This window comes from Biomphalaria glabrata, chromosome 15 (assembly GCF_947242115.1).
Source record: "Biomphalaria glabrata chromosome 15, xgBioGlab47.1, whole genome shotgun sequence".
NCBI classification, from domain to species: domain Eukaryota; kingdom Metazoa; phylum Mollusca; class Gastropoda; family Planorbidae; genus Biomphalaria; species Biomphalaria glabrata.
The window spans coordinates 10,312,798-10,333,440 of record NC_074725.1 but is presented as its reverse complement, the minus strand read 5'-3'; the positions used below and the strand labels follow the sequence as shown (position 1 = coordinate 10,333,440).

General features: G+C 37.6%; 2 protein-coding genes across 2 annotated transcripts; one reads left to right on the top strand and one right to left on the bottom strand.

Annotated features, from left to right (window-relative positions):
• Positions 1–1,275: 1,275 nt before the first annotated feature.
• LOC106055744 (uncharacterized) lies at positions 1,276–6,916 on the bottom strand. Its single transcript, XM_013212166.2, has 5 exons — positions 6,764–6,916; positions 6,012–6,142; positions 4,779–4,954; positions 3,532–3,657; positions 1,276–1,647 (listed from the first exon to the last, which is right to left on the bottom strand). Exons 1-5 carry the CDS (start codon positions 6,843–6,845, stop codon positions 1,482–1,484), a joined length of 681 nt encoding a protein of 226 aa, XP_013067620.2. The 5' UTR covers positions 6,846–6,916; the 3' UTR covers positions 1,276–1,481.
• An 8,432-nt stretch (positions 6,917–15,348) lies between these two features.
• On the top strand, positions 15,349–19,033 carry LOC106055743 (uncharacterized). Its single transcript, XM_013212165.2, has 3 exons — positions 15,349–16,344; positions 17,347–17,557; positions 18,427–19,033. The coding sequence occupies exons 1-3, from the start codon at positions 15,865–15,867 to the stop codon at positions 18,687–18,689; spliced, it is 954 nt and encodes a 317-aa protein (XP_013067619.2). The 5' UTR covers positions 15,349–15,864; the 3' UTR covers positions 18,690–19,033.
• The last annotated feature ends 1,610 nt before the right edge of the window (positions 19,034–20,643 follow it).

Sequence of the window (20,643 nt, the reverse complement as noted above, 5' to 3'; positions counted from 1 at the left end):
ACTACGTCACTTCTGAAACTGTCATTCGTCTGTCTGACTACGTCACTTCTGTTGCTGTCGCTGAAAACAATGCATCGCTATATTTATTTACAAAACTAACAGAATCTCTAAACTAAACTAGGTCACTACATTGCAAGTACATGGTATTCTCTACGTAGTCCTATTTGCTATGTTACACCTGTCAGTGGTGTGGTCCGGGTGCTCTGTTAAAGTTCTCTTTTTGCCCTCGGCACCCGACATTCCACTTTAGACTAAACGATAAGGTTAACCAATTTTTTTTTGTAGTCATATAAGTTTAGACTGACTTAAGCCTACGTTTATTACATCTTTTGTTTAATTTTCTTCTATTGCCCATAAAAATTGTAAGCGCATAGACAATGGCTTGTATGATTGTATGATCTTTAGTAAATGATATGTATATTTTAACTCCCGGGAGACTTGACAGTTTCGACGCTCTATAAACTACTTCTATACTGTAATAAACCTAAGCAAGGCGACTCAACGAGGACAGGTTTTATTCAAAGGAAATAAAAAAACATAGAGCATAACAATTCGCATAAAACAGCTTGTACTCAAACTCCCAGACTTCAGTGGAATGCCATTCTTTCTGATTATGTCTTGTGTGTAATAGCGCGTGGTACGAACCCTATGTGTCTGCGTAGGTCTGATATTGTCTGATCATTGCTAACATATTTTAAAGTTACAGTTCCTGGTTTCTTATTGCTGCTCCATCCTGTAGTAGATGATCATTCAAAGCTGCTTACCTCTAGTCGAAACAGTGTTTCTATGACTGTTTCACTAAGCCAAAGCGTTTCTCTACAGTATTGATATTTGATTAATGATGACTAAGTATTTCCTCGCATAAAGGTAACAGGTTTCTGGTTCGGCGTTCACAATCTAACGTTGGAAAGAATTTAAAACCCAAGAAAAATCACCAGCCTCTTCAGCATTTTCATCCTTTTTCCATTGTATTGGTGCGTCCACCATCTGCAATCCAGGACCCTTCCTCTAGACTTGCTTTCAATGTGGATCTATCCAGTACTTCTTTCTCTCAACTGTTGGTGTCGATATGTACACATATATTAATGTGTTTATACTACGGCTGCAGTTATCGCAGGTATCAAAAAAGGAATCTTTGATATGTACTCAGACGTAACATAGAACTGGTCGTTGGTCATATGCATACAAAATGATTAAATCTTCTGACTTCTAAGTCATGGGCCATAGAAAATTAAAAACAACAAAGGAATGTTAAAAATTCAAAGAGAACATTGATTGGAAATAGCAGAAAACTTTATTCCTTGTATAAAACCCACAGTATTTCAAACAATAAGAAAGCGTAAGTGCTGCTTAGTGTACACTTAGGATTAATTATAACACATAAGTAAACAAAACTAAAAGACTATATATTTATCTGAATCAAAGACTATATTTAAATGAAAACAAAAATTGTATCAGTCCCAGTGGATGACGTCATCAAGCTAACAAGCAGGGGCGTCGCAGTAACAGCTGGTTGGGATCACCGTTTGGAGGTGCACGAGGATGGGCCAGAACTTCTTCCAGCAAACGGCGACGTAGGACACCGGAGAGAAACGAGGTCGGCACCGACCTTCTTGGATGCAGTAAGGACACAACCTTGAGCATTGTCTGAAACAGGACATGGGGAAGAGAATAGCATGAGGCTTAGGAAGTTCAATATAAAGACATTCGTATCCGGTTAATCGGACCACCCGCTTATTCAGATCGAGTCCTAAAGTATCGAGACGAATTCTATTATACAATCGAATCTGGTTAATCGGATCAGACTGTTATTAGGAACCAAAACCAGATGTGAATCCAGATTCGACTTTATTTTGTTGATGAATAATACTATTATTTTGTTCAACAGGATCCGGTAATGTAACAAACATAGAAGAGCACGATCCGTACTCCATCTTGAGCTGTTAGACCGCTCCACATATCATCTTTTGATCTATTAAGTCTATAGTATAAAATACTATAGATGTTAGAATAAAATAATAAAGAATAAAATAGAGACATAATGTGAAAACTATTTTAGATGTCAATAAATTGCAATGAAAGGTACAAATAGAACAAATGTCGCTCATGAAAGCGTGTTGTACATGAGTATAAACCTAAGGTATATAACTCTGGATTTGTTCATTTTTTTGTTCTAATTTGAATTTAAAAAAAAAATTATTTAGTACTATAAATGTTTATTTTTTTATCGTTAGTCAAATTTTTTTTTCATTGGTTGTTTATTATTAATTATTTTCTTTCTTTGGTATTAAATTTTTTAATGCTGTACATTTATTATTGATTTCATAAAGTAGCCTTCACCTTCAAAAAAGCCCAGTATCCCGATGATTGTTAGAAAGGCTTTTATCCAACAACCAGGCCTGGACATGGGGCTCTTCACCCCTGTCCTGTCTGAGGGCTCCCAGCGGTAGTGGCCATAATGACTGACTGGGCATAGAAATCGGACCGTACCGCGTACTCAGCGCACCGTCCCCTGTCCTGGGTCCACTCACTATAAGTGGCCGAGAACAGCGCTAACTATGGGGAGTAGCCAGCCTTTACGTTTCTCGAGCACATATCTAGATGTTCTGCTATATGTCACTGGTTAGGTCCCGATTTCGAACATTGCCCGATTCCATCCCTTGTCACAGGTCTCGGCAAGGACTTAATAATCGGTAAGGACGCTATAATGTTAATTTTAGAAGGAAGGTCCGAGACTTATCAGACATGTCTTAATATAGTTTTATTCGTATCTTTCTAGTCCTTATTTTGTATTTGCACATTGACTTCATTTCCGGGGAGGTAAAAAAAGAGCAAATACAAATTTATTTCTATGCGCTTTAAATGACAAATCACACATGTATTGTCACGTTATGTAATACTCAAGAGTCATTAGAACTTTCAATGTCAGCCTAGGATAGAGCACTATAATGTCAGCCTAGGATAGAGCACTATAATGTCAGCCTAGGATAGAGCACTTTAATGTCAGCCTAGGATAGAGCACTATAATGTCAGCCTAGGATAGAGCACTATAATGTCAGCCTAGGATAGAGCACTATAATGTCAGCCTAGGATAGAGCACTATAATGTCAGCCTAGGATAGAGCACTATAATGTCGACCTTACCCAAATAGCTAGATCATTCAGCTATGAAATCTTTTTTTTTTTACAAAGCTTATATCAACTCACTCCGTCTGTCTTTCTGTCTGTCTGGTACACATTTTGTACACGTTGTTTCTACCCCTTGCCTTTCTTGAATCAAGTTGAAACTTTGCACAATTATTCGTTGTCTCTAACAAAACATGAATAAGTTTAAAAATTACGCAACCAATTAATTATTTAGTGGTATTTAATAAATTTTGTTTGTCATGGAAAATGTAATTAAAAAGTACAGTATTGAGATATATGGATGTCAATGTGCCGTTCTTTCCCTTACATAAGCATTATTTTAATAACTATTTCGCATGTTTCACGACATATAAAAACCACAACAAACGAGCAAAGAGCAACTTACACACAGTTGCATGTTCTAATGAAGATTTTCCTCAGAGGGTAGCACCAGCCGTAGAGCCAGTGCCGCTGAGGTGGCAAGAGTTGGGTGTTGACCCCACATTGGTAGTTCTGTTTTCTTGGGCAGCACCTGTTGGGTTCAGAACAATAGCAAGTCAGATAGAATCTAACTGTCTGGTATATTTTCAAAACAATAAAAGGAATATACCTTTTTTTCTCCACTTTATTAAAAATGTATTAAGACTTGACCGCTACTTGACATCTCAATCCACCTAGTGCGAAATGAGAGTTCGTGTGTTAAAGGCTAGAGGATAGAGCCATTTAAATGTAAGATTGCACACTTTAGTTAGCGAAGGAAGAAATTGTCTCGTGACACACAGAAGGATGATCTTTTATAAATGGAATACCTAAAATAGAAAGGCGGCGCTTGGCTTTAGTAGAGGAAACATTGTATTGTTGTATTATTATCTTATAAAATACAGACTTTTCTTCAAAACGAAGATGATTACACCCTACGCGTGTTACGAGGTCAATCTTGTCATGCATGTTAACCAGTGACTTAAACTCTGCCAAGTCATTGGTTTTCCTGGCTGACTCAGGCAACCCATTCCACGCTCTAGTAGCACTAGGGTATTTAGAGTAAACAACGGACTATGACGATCATCCCTGCATCTGTCAATAAACAAAGTGAAAGTTTAACAAGTGGATTCTTTAAGTACTCTTTCTTGTTTGGATAGCTACAAGTCAAACAAACCAAAATAACAGAAATCACATTCAATACACATGAACATAAGAATTGTCTATTTGTAATATTTATATCTCATAAGGTTCATTTTAAATTTCTTACAAACCTCGCGCTATTTTGTTACAATTTCCATTTTCTTAGAAAACGTTTGAATACCGGTGGACCGTGGAGGTCAGAAATTTGTATTTCACCCGAGCATAATTTGTGTTTCTTGGAATACCCTTTCATCCCTGGTGAGCGGGAAAAAATAAGATTGGACCAGGGAGCTTTATAAACCCTACAACCGTTAGGCTAAAACTCTAAATAAATATCATTGTCATTTAACGTAGAGTAAGGTGACAATAACTATTACTTTGAGTCCGAAGATTTATTAATTTCATCCTCTGTTTCAGAGGAAGCCTATGTCAACTGGGAATCAAACTAATTTCGATACCTGTAAATTAAGTATATTATTTATAAATTATATTTTGAAACTAAATCGTATTTATAACTTATGTATAACTTACTTATAAACAACCCAGTTGGACTGGGCGTAAGCCCTCAGGTAATTGTTCGCTTCACTGATGTCGGTACTACGCGCGAGCTCTTCAGCAGTCTCCAGCTTGACGTCGATACCCTCAAGTAAGTCGTCGACATCAGTCTCAAAGTCCACAGCGCTGAGCTGCTCGCTGAGTTTCTTGATCTATGGGACGAGAAACTTCATTCATAGATCAAGAAGTAAAATACTGAACAGAAACAGCTAGGAGAAAATAGGAAATGTGAGTGGGTCTCAAAGTGGAACTTATGACTGGAATACGAGATTTCTAGAATCTCTGTTGCCAGGTCCAGACTGATTGGTGACATTATGAATTTTACATTGAACTCTTTCTCTCCGTAATTATTTTCCACGTTCCGATGGAATTATTCATTTTGCTATTTTCTACCCTGTTATGATTAAACTTCAATATCTTTTTGGTATGTAATCAGGAACAGTTATATTAGGTATATAATTATAGAAGAATGCATGCTTTTTTTATATATAACACCAATTAAAGTTTATAAAACCAAAATTTTATTTAATTTAAGGGGTCAAATCAACGTTAGTATAGTCATTTAGGAGAGAAAGAGTTAACAAGCTAATACCAGCAGCAGAAGCTAGATCAGTCACTAGCAAGGATACACTTCGTCTTGCGGAGTTGCTTAGAGCTTGCAGCATCTATCTTCATTGACATGTTTATCTACTGTTTTAATGTGATTTTATCTTATATGGGGGCGCGGTGGCTGACTGGTCAAGCGCTTGATCTGGGGTACTGGGTTCGAATCTCGATGATTACAGGGATTTTGAATTTCGGAATTTTTTTAGGCGCCCTCGAGTCCACCCTAGTCTTATAGGTACCTGACTTTAGTTGGGGAAAGTTATGGTGGTTGGTCGTTGTGCTGGCCACATGACACCCTCGTTAACCGTTGTCCAAAGAAACCCATGACCTTAACATCATCTGCCCTATAGACCACATGGTCTGAAATGGGAACATATATATTTTTAATGGTTTATAAAATAATATTACCCTTGCCGTGAGTCTCATTACAGAGTTTCTGACGTAATAAATACAATAATGGATTACAATTATGAAACGGATTTCAGTGGCTTACACATAGAGTAATAATACACACGATATCTCCTCCCCCCCCTCTCTCTCTTCCTCCTCCTCCTGCTACACCTACCATTAAACATGCACTCAACTACAGACATGATCACTCACTTCGTCGTCTCCTAGAGCACGCGCATTGTTTTTCTTGTTGTTGGTGAGTGATTTGTTGAAAGCCTCTTCGATCTCTTCGGAGTTGGCATAAATGATCTCTCCCTCTTGAGCGGGCGGCTCTCTGAAGTCTCCTGAAATTCGTAGGTACCATTTTGTTTTGAAAGATATCAAGCTGATTAAACATTTTGTCATGTAATACTACTTAGTCAGTTTTCAGTTATCTAAATCAATCAGACCTTGCGATCTATAGGGCAGATGATGTTAAATGTCATCTGTTTCCGTGGCCAACGGTTTACGATGGTGTCATGTGGCCAGCACAACACCTTTTTTTCCTCAACTAAAGTCAGGTACCCCTTTGAACTGGGTTGATTCAGAGGCGTTGGTCGATGTGCTGGCCACATCACACCCTCATTTACCGAAGGCCACAGAAACAGATGACCTTTACATCAGGTGCCCTATAGACCACATGGTCTGAAATGGGAATATATATATCTTTAAAGGTTCATAAAATAATATTACCCTTGCTGTGAATCTCACTATAGAGTTTCTGACGTAATAATACAATAATGGATTACAATTATGAAACGGACTTACGAGTAAGTTTAAAAAAACAAAATAATAATAATTTAAAAAATATATTTCTTTCAATTCCGCTATCGACATAAAAAGCACTATCTTCGTTTTGAAATATTTGTTTAACTAATATGCACAGGTTTTTTGTTTTTTTCTGAAATAACTGTGTTTCTATTTACCAACGAAATATTCATCTTGAGCAAGAGAGACTTGAATGACAGCTGCTAGAGCCAGGACCACCAATCTAACAATCGTCTGCATTTTGTTAAGTCAAAGTTGTGTCTTCAGTCAGTGAAATATCTCCGAAGTGAAAGGTTTAAATACAGTTGACCTACTAATGCATTTCGAATTCTAGCCAATGAAAGACAAGATCCGGTTATGCAATATGAGTCCTTGAATTGAACAGAAAAAATGCACACCCTCTTGAGGAAATGCGGGGGGGGGGGGGGGATGGAGGAATAGCGGATGCAACAATTGCGATGTAGTAATGGAATTTAAAAGTCGTGGTTAAATGACTGATGTATCTTATTGATAGCTCAATGTCATTGAGTTTCGTACTCCCCCTTCCCCCCTTTCTCTCTGTCGCCCCTTCCCCACCCCACCCCCGGTTTTCTGGGGTTGGGTACAAGAAACAAAAAAAGGTGCTTGTAAAGATTTGGTTAATGTCACAAAGTACTTCAGATACAAAATCTTCAGTTACAAATGGCCAAATAGCTACGTTTTTGGGGAATATTGACCATAAATTGCAAATAGTTATCATCGTTTCTGAAAAAAGACACACATCACTACCAATGAGACATCAACAACTGGGCGCCTTTCGCCAAAAAAGTGGAGTCCGTAATCCATAGGTTGTCTGGCCTATATGTAATCCTGCACTTTTCTTAAAGTTTCCCTTTCAGACCTTGTGATCTATGGGGCAGATGATGGAAAGGTCATCTGTCTCTGTGGCCTACGATTAACGAGGGTGTCATGTGGCCAGCACAACGACCAACCGCCTTTTACCTAACCAATCTCAGGAACCCATTAGAGCTAGGTGGGCTCATAGGCACCAAAAAGATCCCGAAATTATAAAAATCCCAGTCCTCACCAGAATTCGAACGCGAGGTCGCCGGTTCAGAAGCCACCGCGCCTCCTGTATTGTGTTCAAACTAATAGAAGTTGAAATTATCATTTTTAATGGCGATTTTCAATGTCTTCCTCTTTTAAACTGTAAAACATTGAAGCGAGTAACAACTAGACGGCCATTGAGCCCTCCCACCTAAATAGATCAGCAACTTTGTAAGGAAGAATCGAATAGAAAGAATAAAGCCCAAGTAATTAAAAGTATAGACTTAGTAGCAGGAAGTACAAGTTCTTAAATCAAATACACAACATACAGACACAAAAATATAAAAAAAAACAAAGAGAAATAATCGCAAAATTACTGCTATATATCTAAAAATGCAGGAATAAGCTCCCTTTTTCGTTTTCTATATAAAACGAAATTGATTAATTACCATTAATTGATTAACTAATTGGTCAATCTTTAGATTGATTCATGTCTTGTCATCGAATATGAATAGCTATGGACGATTTCAACTTGATCCGAGAAGAGGAAGTGGGAGAAAAGCCAGAGTTTCTTTTTTCAGTCATTAGTATTCAAAATCTACTCTTCTCGTTATTCATTCTTTACAAGTGACTCCCCTATTATAACCTTTGACCTTTTATTTTCCATTATTCTCTAAAAATAGCTCCTCACTTCATGCCGAAAACATGATTCCGAAACTTCTATAAAAGTTCTAGACACGTTTTAATTTTGTCACACCTATCGCAAAGAAGTGGTGAGCCGGCGGTTGAACTTGTTTTCACCTGACTTCCTCGTTAAAAAATTGAATATAAAGAAATTGATTTGTAATAGTCGTCAAAGGCTACTAGACCGTCTTTACGATTTATGACATCTTTTGTAAACATTTCTGCCAATGGAAACTTAGACAGCATAGACCGCCCCCATTCAGCTTCTAACATGTATTGTTAGGCTTCTATTGATACCCGGAAGCTTCGAGAGTAACAACGCGGTTTAATCTATTGCTTTATATTTCTTCTTTTAGTCAACAGCGGTGCGTTGGGCTGAGATTATTTCGTTTGAAAGAGATACGATGCATTCGAGAGTCCAGGATGTGCTTCTTTTAACGTAGGGCGAGGTGACGGAGGAGTTAACTTTGAGATTGTGTTGAACGTCCCTTAGTCCATCAGTCTCGGGTGCACGACTCAGCATGGGATTTGGTTAGGAAAGTAGACTGGTCATTGTGCTGTCCATATTTCTCCATATTCTTTTTCTTCTTTTTTTTTTTACTTTTCTGTTGTTTTTTAAAGGAAACCTCAGAATTTGTGCTATTCAGTTTTAGCTTTATCATCATAGGAATCCTTGGGCCTTAGGCCTCTTTTCTTTGCCTCTTTTTTGGGCTTTATGTGCCTCTTTTATGGGCCATCTTGCCTCTTTTGTGGGCTTTTTTTTAAATATGTTTTTATTTGTAAGTTATCATAATTCACAAGTATTAAATCATAAACAATTGAAAAGTGATTAACCTAAAAATATAATAATAGTTATAGAAATATTATTTAATATCAAAGACATACTACCTAACCAATGAACCCCCTAAAGACAGAAAAATGATACAAGTATCCTCTACTCCAGAACAATCAACACAATATCAGATATCCCTGACCCCCAACACCCTATTTCTGGAAAACTACATGAGCATTGTACAGGTATATGAAAATCAAACTAGATAATTCTCTACCCTAAAGTCCATTATTTTTCTAAATGTTAATTCCAAGTGATTAGGATCAAACACCTTATTATTATGTAGACATTTGAGCCAGCTAGCCCAAACAAGATTCCTGTATTCGGAAACAATAATCAAGTTAAAGTTATGTATCATTTTATTTTTTAGTTTTGGCAGCTTGTTTAAAATAATAGACAAGTTAACATTTACATAATTGCCACAGTTTGCTTCCAATAGGTCCATTACAGTACTTCTAACTTGAAGGAATAATTGACATTCCAAATACATATGTTTCTCATTATCAGCATTTTCAAGGTGGCATAATTTACATTCACGGTCATTTGCCCGTCTTCTAACCATAGGGGTCATCCCAAAGATAAGTCTATAACTTATCTCTCTAGCTTTTGGTGAGATATGTTTGCTGTGTAGGTTTATGAATGTGTCCTTGAATTCTGTCACCCCAAGAACTCTCCCCCACTTAATCCTATTTTTTTTACTTTTCTTTTTTTGTATTGTTTAAAGAAACGTATTGAAATGCCGAGGAACTTAAAATCAGCCTCTTGATAAACCTGATAAACAATACGCCAAAATTGGTCATAGAGAGCTTGAATAAACAGTTCGTCTATTTCAGGCAGCGTTTTGATGGAGATGCATATCTCGGTGTTGCATGTCGGTTGGGGAACATAACAACCAATGGGGGTCCCTGGAATTACCAAACAGTTAATCACGTGCCATATGATGTGTGGGATCACTACTTGTCCGCATCAAAATCATAACAGCAATAATAAGAAAAATCGAAAAATCTTGGAAGACAACGGCCACCCGCTCCATCAGAAATACGTCAGGCCGTCGCGAAGTGGGCGACTGCTGTCAATCAAAACAAGAACAGAGCGATACAAAAACTCGTTCGTACCTCACTCGGTCAGACTCTATCACCGCCACTCATTGATCAGAGAACATGACAAGCACCAAGATGCCTGTGTGTAGTCGCTGAATGAGCTCTTTATGTTGTGTCTGTTGTATTAAGTGTATTTTTCTGTTGTGTTGTCTTTATATGAGAAAAGAGTCCTTGTAATCACAACAAATTTCCGTAAGGATCAATAAATCAGTCTTAGTCTTAGTCAAAACTGACCTGCAACGTAGCAACCTGTGGGCAGTTTAGACCAATAGCTCGTTGCCACGTCGTATAGACCTGTGACCTCAAGCCGATGTACTGACCCCTCTGCTAGTGAAGTGCCTATGACTATAGAGGATTGTTTAGTTATGTTTTTTTTTTTAAATTTTACTTTGAAGCAGCGACCTATTAAAGGGACTAATTCAGCGTATACCACCACTTCAGTCAAGTACAATTTCTTCACCTTGTTCGAGATACCAAACAAAATAATTAATTACAAATATTTAATTAACATTGGTTAATTTTTTTAATCGACTCTTGTGCTGTCAGGTAAAAGAAATAATTGTGCAAAATTTCAGCTCAATCAAAGTTTGGGTGTCTGAGAAATAACGTATATAAACCTTTTACCAGACAGTCAGAAAAAATTGAGTTCATACATAAACTTTGTAAAAACTCATCTCACTGTAAATGAGACATTCTATACATTGACTTGTCTCTCTCAGTGCTACATTTTTTTTTCTTTCAAACTACATTTTCTTCTTCTCTTGATGTCCTCTGATATTATCATAAATCTAATTGCTCTTGACGATAAAGATCACACATTTTTTTAAGGTTAAGACTGTATACGTATGTGTTATAGCGTGTGTGTGTGTATGTGTATGAAAGAGAAAGAGAGAGAGAGAGAGAGGGAGGAAGAGAGAATGGATTTGTCTGTGATTATGTGTTTGTGAGTTTAACCCAAATCTAGGTCAAAACCTCTTTGTTTTTTGGTTCAAACAAACAGAATGTTCGACATTTTTGTTCAGTTCAGTTGACTTTCTGCTCCATTTAGCACGTCATAGCAGTAAACAAATGTGTACCTATTGCTTCGATAGTTCTCAAAACAAAATTTTCTAGAACTCCTCGCTTTGTGTTTGCCCTACTCATGTTCGGCAGTAAATCCACAAAAAACAAAAGGACATTCTGGCAGCTTCGTTTATACTGGAGAACTATTTCTTTCAAGTTCATTTGAGTCTGACTTTGTCTCCTCCCTAACAGAAATGAGATCCTGCCGTAAGAAAATAACAAAACGTACTGAAAACAAGATAGAATTACGGGGATACACCTTGATCCGCCAAAGATACTATTCTAAAGACTTAGATTACGATGACCAAAAGGCTGTGTAGACTATAGACTGCTAATGACATGATACAACCTGTCCAATAATGTATGAAAGTTAATGTGGCCTATCAGAGCCGGCCTTAGGCATAGGAAAACAAGATAGCTGCTTAGGGCCTCCGATTGATTGGGCCTCGCATAGGACTCTGTACAATGTTTTTAGCGAAGAAATAGCGACTCATGAGCCCAATGATATTGTTAGAGTACACTAGTTTGAATCGCATTAATCAATATAAGTGTACGCTAAATGAATATATGGAGATACTGTAGCTGAGGGGTAAAGCACTAGGAACCGTAAGTCCCGTGTACGAATCCTGGTGAAGACTCTAGATTCTAGATGGATCACCTCGGGGGCCGATTATGAGTTTGTGTTTCCACACAAACTGTCTTTTTAACCTTGTTATTTTTTTATTTTTTTTATTTCATATCAAATTCAATTCGCCTTCAATTATCTAAGGCCGGCTCTGGTCTAAGAAAGGAAGCTCTGTTACATTTGTTACATGACACACCGTACGCTTCCCCTCACACTCACCTTTGACCTGCCGTCCTTGAACCTCTCTGTGACAAGCTTTGTCAATTGTATATTTTCACCTATGTCTATTAACTGTTTAGAGCTGGTGTATCCGGTGTATAGAACAAAGGAAGAGCTAATCATCTATATATTTTTCAAAGATTTTAATTTTTATAGCTAATAATTTTGGCGCACAATTTAGAGCCTCTAGTTAGGTTTATAAACTCTTTCGCGTGTGACAGAGACTAATAGTTACAAACCATAGTTAGTTATGTTATCTCAGTCTGTCTGTCTGGTCACAAGATTGAACACGTTCTTTCTCCCACACCCATTCTCGGATCAAGCTGAAACTTTGCACAAATAGTCATTGGCTAAGACAATACACGAATCAATTTTTAAAAACTTAACCAATTAGTCTATTAACTACTGTTAATTATTTTGTTTGATACCAACAAGGGAAATTAATCCTTCAGCATTCACCGATATAGCTTAATATGTAGGGTTTTATCCGCTTAGATAATTGTTCACGTTATTTGTCCCACACCCATTTTCAGATCAAGTTGAAATTTTAATCAATTGTTTATAATACATAACAAACTATGAATCAATAAAAAATTAATCAATAAGTCAATTAATTACTACTTATTTATTATTTTGTTTGATATTGAAAAAGGGAACTTCTATTTTTTTTAGAGATATAGCGGTAGATGTGGAGTTCTTTCCCTTGGAGAAGCTTTGTTGTTGTTTTTTTTTTGAAGGTTTTTTTTATTTTGCTTGTAACTATTTAGCTAGCAACAATAATCTTTCCATGGAACTTCTTTGACATTGCTTATGTTGTATATTTCGTAGACTGTCCCAATCTTCCTCCTTTTATTTGCTTCCATTCGTTTCAAACCAATTTGTATTGAAGTTACATCTAAATTTCATTTGTTTCCTGATGTTAACTGTTATGTTATTTGTTGCAAGCAATAAAGATTGTTAAGGCGCTTCCCGCGGTGTCGAATGCAAATCAACCAAATGGAGGTATTACTCCACGCAATACTTTATCCAATTACATCGGCGGAAGGCCAAACCACCAATGAAAGTTAGCCGACGCTGGTACTGAAAGTCGAACAAGTTTAATAGCAATGAAGGGAACCATCGAATGTCAGCTAACTCTCTATGTTCATATGAGGTTTCCTATCTCTAATGCGTCCTAGAAGTAGTATGTTTACGTCGGCTGATGTTTTGTTCTAAAACCCTATCCTTGTTTTTACGAGTCACGCCATTGTCTCTAAGTCAAAACTTTCCCTATTTCCGAAACAAATAACTGATTCCTAATCGTGCCATAACAATGTGTACTATGACAATTTAAACAATAAAATACAAGGAACCACAATCGTTGGAACGGCATTCATCCATAATAAATTATTAGAATACCTATCTCAACAAGATACTGATCTTAGACCGTATGTTAGACCGTAGCGCTAAAGCAACTAATCATTTTAATTACCTTATTAGCTTATATAATTTGAGACTCATTTGTTTTAGTTGTGTTGTTCTCGGCTATTCTGTAAACAGCTGCCAACTTTAAACCAAAACATCGACCGAGGTCATAATTTGAATAACTAGAATGCATCAATTGGGGATGTTACGAGAATACGAACAATGTCAAGGATTTTCCATTGAATAAAAACGTTACACCCAATCTCGGATTAAGCTGCAATTTTGCACAATTATTATTATTATTAATTTATTTATTTAATGTAAATGCTTTTAAAACCCAGTGACGGTCAAACCACACAGATCTCCCCTCCCCCCACTTTCCCAACTGGTCCAGATAAGTGATAGGATCATAGCGTAGTGAGACGCATGACGCATAGGACGTAATTATCTTCTTTTTTTGAAGTAACGTCTGTATCATATAAGATAAGATAAAAAAGCACTGAAAGAAATAGCACTGAACAAAAACGGTAAAAATATTATTAATCGCACAGATTTATTGTTGTTAGTCTGCATCGATTACACATTAAAGGACATGACTGATCCAAACTAATTGATACAATTACACTTCGTATGAGCTATTTTTTAAAAGTATTTTAGTTGTTATTTTTTTCTTGTTAAGTAATATTGACAGCATATAATCATTCTGGAGCACAAGCAATAGTGATGTTAGAGTTTGAGAAGCCTTGGATGCCTCCTCTAAGAGCACTCAACTTCCAGAGCTATACTAAAGTGTGGTGAGTGTACCATCCGAAGAAAAACGTAGGTTATGTTCCAGAAGTTGAACAAACGCAATTGACTGGGATCTCCACAAATCAATGTTAATGTCCAGCAGCAGCACTTCACAAACCTGGACAGCGGTGTTTAACATTACGTCAATACTTAGACAAAGAGAAAATCTTCTGACTAAGGCCAACCCGAGGATTCTAGCACCCGGAACCTCAGTGGCAACCTTTAGTATAGGAACTAGATAGGTCAATGACGAGAACTAGGCCTCCTTGGGGTTACCTTGGGTTGGGGTTTGTTTTTTTATCTCACTCACGGTGAGGATGGAAGAGAGACCCGGCAACCAAGTCCAACAAGCCCCCCCACGCCGTCCTCAGAGATCCCGTGGCTGGAGTAGCGGTCCTCACACAGTATTGTGGTGGTTACAGAATAGGAACGAAGGAGTAGTGCCACTCATGGGACATGACCTAAATAATCTCTGCCATTGCTGTACTTTCAGACAGGACCTGGGGTGATTAGCTTCCCGTCCACGCCTCTCCAAATGGATAAAGGTCTCTCTACTGGTCAACGAGATAATGGCTCCTACCGTGACCTCCGTGACCCCAGGCCGTAAGGCTGGCTCGTGACGTAGTAGGTCAGCGACCATTGTTTTTTATCGTAACCAGAGCCTGACTCCGTGTTAGCATTAGCGCTTAGGCGAAGTGTTGTAAAATGTAACACAACCAACGTGAAGTTGTTGTCCTCATAACTATAAACAGACGTATTATTAAAGCAGACAAGCTCTTATTGCGCCTATTCTCGCTTTACAAGGCTAAGGCCAATAGCGATTTTGGTCTCCCAAAATGAGAGTATGGCGGAGTAGGTCTCTTCGCGTACTAACAAACATCAATGTATTATTTCATATAGATCTAGATCTACTTGTATTTGCAGGGAGGAATAGAAATGCGAAATTTTTATTTTCACTAATCAACAGATATTTGTTTTAATGTTCCTTTTCCGGTTATTAGCACTAATGCTATCTGTTGAGACAGAAAATCCAAAGATCATAGACTTTATATACAGTCTATGATATACATGAGAAGTGTATAAAATAGTATATATCTACGTAATATACTCATGTCTAATGTTTAAGTCATATGGTATAACTGCACAAGTGATTAATTTAATACACCATTCTGTCTATCCATCTATCTATCTATTATTATAGAAATGCTTGCATTTATATTATATCTGTCGTTCTCTTTTATTATCAATAACATTTAATAACACTATGTTGTTTGTCTTAACCATTGATTCTATGGATTATTTATAGTGTACACATTCTTAAATCTTAAGCATTAGTAGTAGTATCTATATATTGTAAAAAAAAAAACATTGGAGTATCGATGTAATAGTACCGAACTATGTAGTACTGTCTTAGTAACGTCTAGGTATTGATGTAGTCATATCTAAATATTGTAAGATTGTCTTGGTAATGAATGAACGATGTATAAGTATTGATGAGTTATTGAAATCAAGATCCAAATGTTCTTCACTACAAGACTGAAATCAGGTTTTGTTAGACATGTGTACACAAAAGATGACGTCTCAAAGTGGCACAGAGATAACGTTGCAGTCGATGGCGAAAGGCCTGGAGTCAGGTCCTCTGTGGCCACTATCTCCTCGACCAGTCCTAAACCTCTCCTTCCACCCATCGGTACCGCCACCGAGAGGATCAAACGTCTTCTTCAACCTATTATCTTCAGTCTGAACAAGGTCGGCGCCTCCTCGGTCGAAGCGGGGGATTATTCTCGAGTGGACGAGCAGCGGGGCTCTGGGAAAGCTACAGGTGCCGCCCTGGATGGCTCCGGGAAGCAAGACGACCACAGTGAAATCCTTGAAAGTACCCCTAATCAACCTCGGCGGAGACGTCGTGTCCGTCGCCGTGGCCGACAGACTGTTGAGTATGTGTTTAGAGGTGATAATTTCAACATCATCGCTGATGTTATCATTATCATCACGCATGTAAGTAAACATCATTTAGATCATAAGTGTAAAGGTCATGTAAGTAAACATAATTTAGATCATGAAAGTAAAGGTCATATTAGGAAACATAATATAGATCATAAATGTAAAGGTCATGTAAGTAAACATAATTTAGATCATAAAAGTAAAGGTCTTGTAAGTAAACATCATTTAGATCATGAAACAAAAGGTCAAGTAAGTAATCGTCATTGAGATCATGAAACTAAAGGCCATTAAAGTAAAGATCATTAAAGATCAAGTAAATATAAACCATGTACGTTAATATAATGTAACTAAAGATAAGAAATAAAGATAACAAAACCAAAGATCATGCTAACAAAGGTCGTGTAAGTACAGATCACGTCAATACAGCCCATTTAGATTAAAGATCATTAATTAATGATTGCGTAACAAAAGAGCAATATTAAAGATAATGCACGCAACGATGGTTATAGAAAAAATATTTTTAAAAAACGTATAAAGCTATAAATCTACTTATAAATAGCTGCACCTGTCTAACTTGTGAGGGAAATAAATAGCTACATCAGTCTTGTGAAGGAAATAAATAGCCATTGAGAGATGGAACGACAGTCCAACGTGCATACCTCACAACCAGGCAGATATTCAATACCCTTGTTGTCTCAAGCCTCGCTCCTTGAATTACAAACTAGTGCTTTATTTCCGAACATGAATTACATTGTTTTATAAATAAGTAAATTTATTATATTAATATACATCTATTTTACAAAGCTAATATTAACCCACTCTGTCTGGTAAAAAGTGTGTACGCGTTATTTCTCCCGCGCCCATTCTCGGAACAAGTTGAAACTTTGCATAATTATTTAATGACAGGGTCAGTTAAAAAAAAAACAATTTATTCAATTAAGTTAATTATTTAGTTTGATATCGAATAACGGAAATAAATTATACATTATTGAGATATATAGTGGTAAATATAAAAAAAAAAGAGATTTGTTTCTATTCTGCTTGTTACTTCTGTAGACTCTACTTGGCTCTATGTACTTGAATGATTGTCCGGCTGCACCTGTCCTGCCAGTCTACTTGGTGACCATAGGCGCCCTCACAACAATAGATCTCCTCAGTTGCATTCTATGTCGGACTTTAGCTTTACAAAACTGGTTGGACTGGACAGGAGTTGTCGACATTGCATCTGTTTTCTTTTCGGCGTTATCCTTTCTTGTCTTCATTGCAGGTAGGATAACAATCTCTCTCTCTTTTTTTCTCTCTCTCTGTCTTTCTTTCTTTCTTTTTCCTAGTTTTCTTACCTTTCTTTTTGTAGCCGATGTTTCTTACATTTTCCCCTTTTCTTTTTCTTTCTTTCTCTCTTTCTTTAAATTTCTCTTTCGCTCTCGTTCAGTCATTTCTTTTTATTGTTCATCTCAATCTCCTTTCTCTTTAACTCTTCTTCTCTTTCAATTTCCTCATTCCTCTCTCTCTCTCCTCTTCATTCATTGTCGCCCTCAATCTGATATGATAAAAGTACTTGGCTACATAGCTTGGGAGCATGGCCTGAATACACCTAGATGGCTTTCAACGCACGCCACTGGGCTTAATTTTGTTTATAAACTCTATTGATCCTTTGCACTCAATCAGCAACAATTTTTACCCCCTCCCCTCTTCTTTATTTTCAATTAAGGGAAAGAAATGTTATGTCTAAATTATTTCATTTTCTAAAAACATTTCTGTTTCAATTGGTTATTCATATGAAATGTTGTATATGTCAAGCGATAAACAATAATGAATTTGTAACTGCACTTGTACATACATCTTTCAATGATTAGGTTATATTAGATACGATTAGCTTATAAAGGGGGTATTTCTTTTAAGGGGGCATAGTGGCCGAGTTGTAGAGCCTTTGTCTTCCGTAATTGGAGGTCTCAGGTTCGAATCATGGTGAAAACTTTTGAAATTGGATATTTTTACGAAGCCCCTGGGTACCTGACAAAAGTTGGGGCAAGTAGAGGCCATAGAAGCGGATAACCTGTACATCATCCATAGATCGCTATCTCTGAAAGAGAATTTACTATTTCTTATAAGGTTTGTATATTTTATATATTGCAGGTTGTGTTTCGGTATTTAGCCTGAAGTCATTCTCGTTCGAGCCCAGTCACCGCCCTCGCTACTGTCACCCAGCCATCTACTATTTCACTCTCTCCACCATATCGGCCTTTCTTCTTCTCGTGCTGTTCTCGTGCCTGGCGCTCTGGGTGCTCTACTGCCTGGCCAGCTACCACGTCATTGGACTGCACGTGAACGGGACTCACCAAGGCGTTCAGGGGAATCCCCATCGCCCACTTCTCGTCGGTACTGTGGTGAACGTGTAGAAACATCATTGTACACTAACAGAAATACAAGTGGGACTTTGAAGTTTTCATCAAAATTATCGGTGAAATAAAATATTTAAAAAAAGGGCGGGAGGGAGGTCAATTTAAAACAAAATGTTAAGTATTTGGGGCATGATTATACCTGCAATGACTACTGAAGTTACTAATTAAGTCAAAATTGGATTCGATCCTGATGGGTGCTACAACTATAGCCAACATTGGATTCGACCCTACACCGCTAGCACGTCTACACGCCAGTGGTTCCCGGCACTAAACGTGGCATGCAGTTGGAACGCATGAAAACATTGCTAATAAATTCACAAAATAAAATGATCACTCCCTTACGTCTGCTCAAATTTTCCAATAAGATTTGTTGTGTCTATTTAAAGACTTCCTTTAATACATCTCCTTTAATACATAAGATCAAAGGTCAGAATTGGTGTATGTCTAGTCATGGACAAGAAGCATTGAAACAATTTTACTTGGAGACCAACATTTAGTTCTGTGATGAAGGTCTATCCTATTTACATCAAATCACTTTGGTTTATGAATACTGTATGTCTCTCTCTCTTTCTCTTTAGTAGTAGAAAAGAGTGTAATTGTTATCTTTATTTTCAATACTTTTATTCTTATATTAGTTCGATTGAAACTTTACAGTCGTTTATTACATGGTGTCAGTTACTTTTCTTACTTGGCTGAAGGGGTTTCTTTAAGGAACGATTAATTACTAATTAATTAATAAACAAAAAAGCAACAAAAAAAAAAAACTCCAGCTATCCAGGAAAACGAAGATCTCCATTAATCCAAAAGGACATAATGACAGCAATTACACACATATTCTATTCCACTCTGAGAAACCAATTGCCTACCTCAAGAATAACACATTCACTCTCACCATACCTGCTACTTCTACAATTGAATCGGAAGTATCACATTTTCACGGTCACTTTCCCTTTTCTGTGTAAAAAAAATGTCAGCATATTTGCTACAATTCCTAGATAAGATTAATTGAACACAAACGAGTGCTATCATTTAGTTTGATTTAAAATGTACAATTGTTCAAAACACGGGACGTAAGATTCGTAATTTATTATAAGGTAAATAGATTGATGGTAAATAAACCATGAGGAAATACATTTGACAAACCGAGGCGTGCTTCAGTGCTGACAAGATTGCCACGACGCGAGCACGTTGCCCTGCCTCATCGTGGCGCTCGCGTGGAAAAGGCCATTAGGGGAAGTGGCTAGGCTAAATGGGTAGCAACACAAGACTCCCGTGGGGATCCCCACGGGTAGACCAGAGTCCACCCATTGCACGGGCGGGGTTGTAATAAAGTCCCCACAAACCTGTCACCAATCCATGAGCTGTTCCTCAAAGGGACCGTTACATAAATGGCGGGTCCTGCACAGTTAGCTTGGTACATTGAAGGAAAATGGCAGAAGATCCCGGTGTATTCTCGGCCTTCGGCCGTGTCTAGCCCACGCGTTGGTGGCCAAATGCATCGGTCAACAGCAATGCTTTACATAAGCATTGTCTAGGGTCTCTCCCAAACAGAACTGTGTGTTCACACAGGTTTTTTTTTTTACTGTTTGGCGTCCAAGCAGGTTTTTTTTCAAACTTAGGGCTCGAAGAGCCTTCGGCTCAGCCCTTAGACATCAACAAGATCTTCACGAAAGAGTGACAGTTGCCTGCCAGGTAAACGACTGACTTTAATCAAAAGGTATGAGTCCAGGTTTCCATGCCACAAAGACGGGATGCGAGACGCACTTACTGGAAGACATGGATCTCTGTCAAGAATTATTAGGACTTCTTCCTTGTGGTTATGACTTGAATAGAAGTATTGTACAATTACAATGAGTTGGGATCAAACTCGATACAGGTTTTAACCCCAGAAGACTTGAGGCGTAGGATGTGGAGGCGACAATCAGCAGTACTTTCTCTGTCAAATATTTTA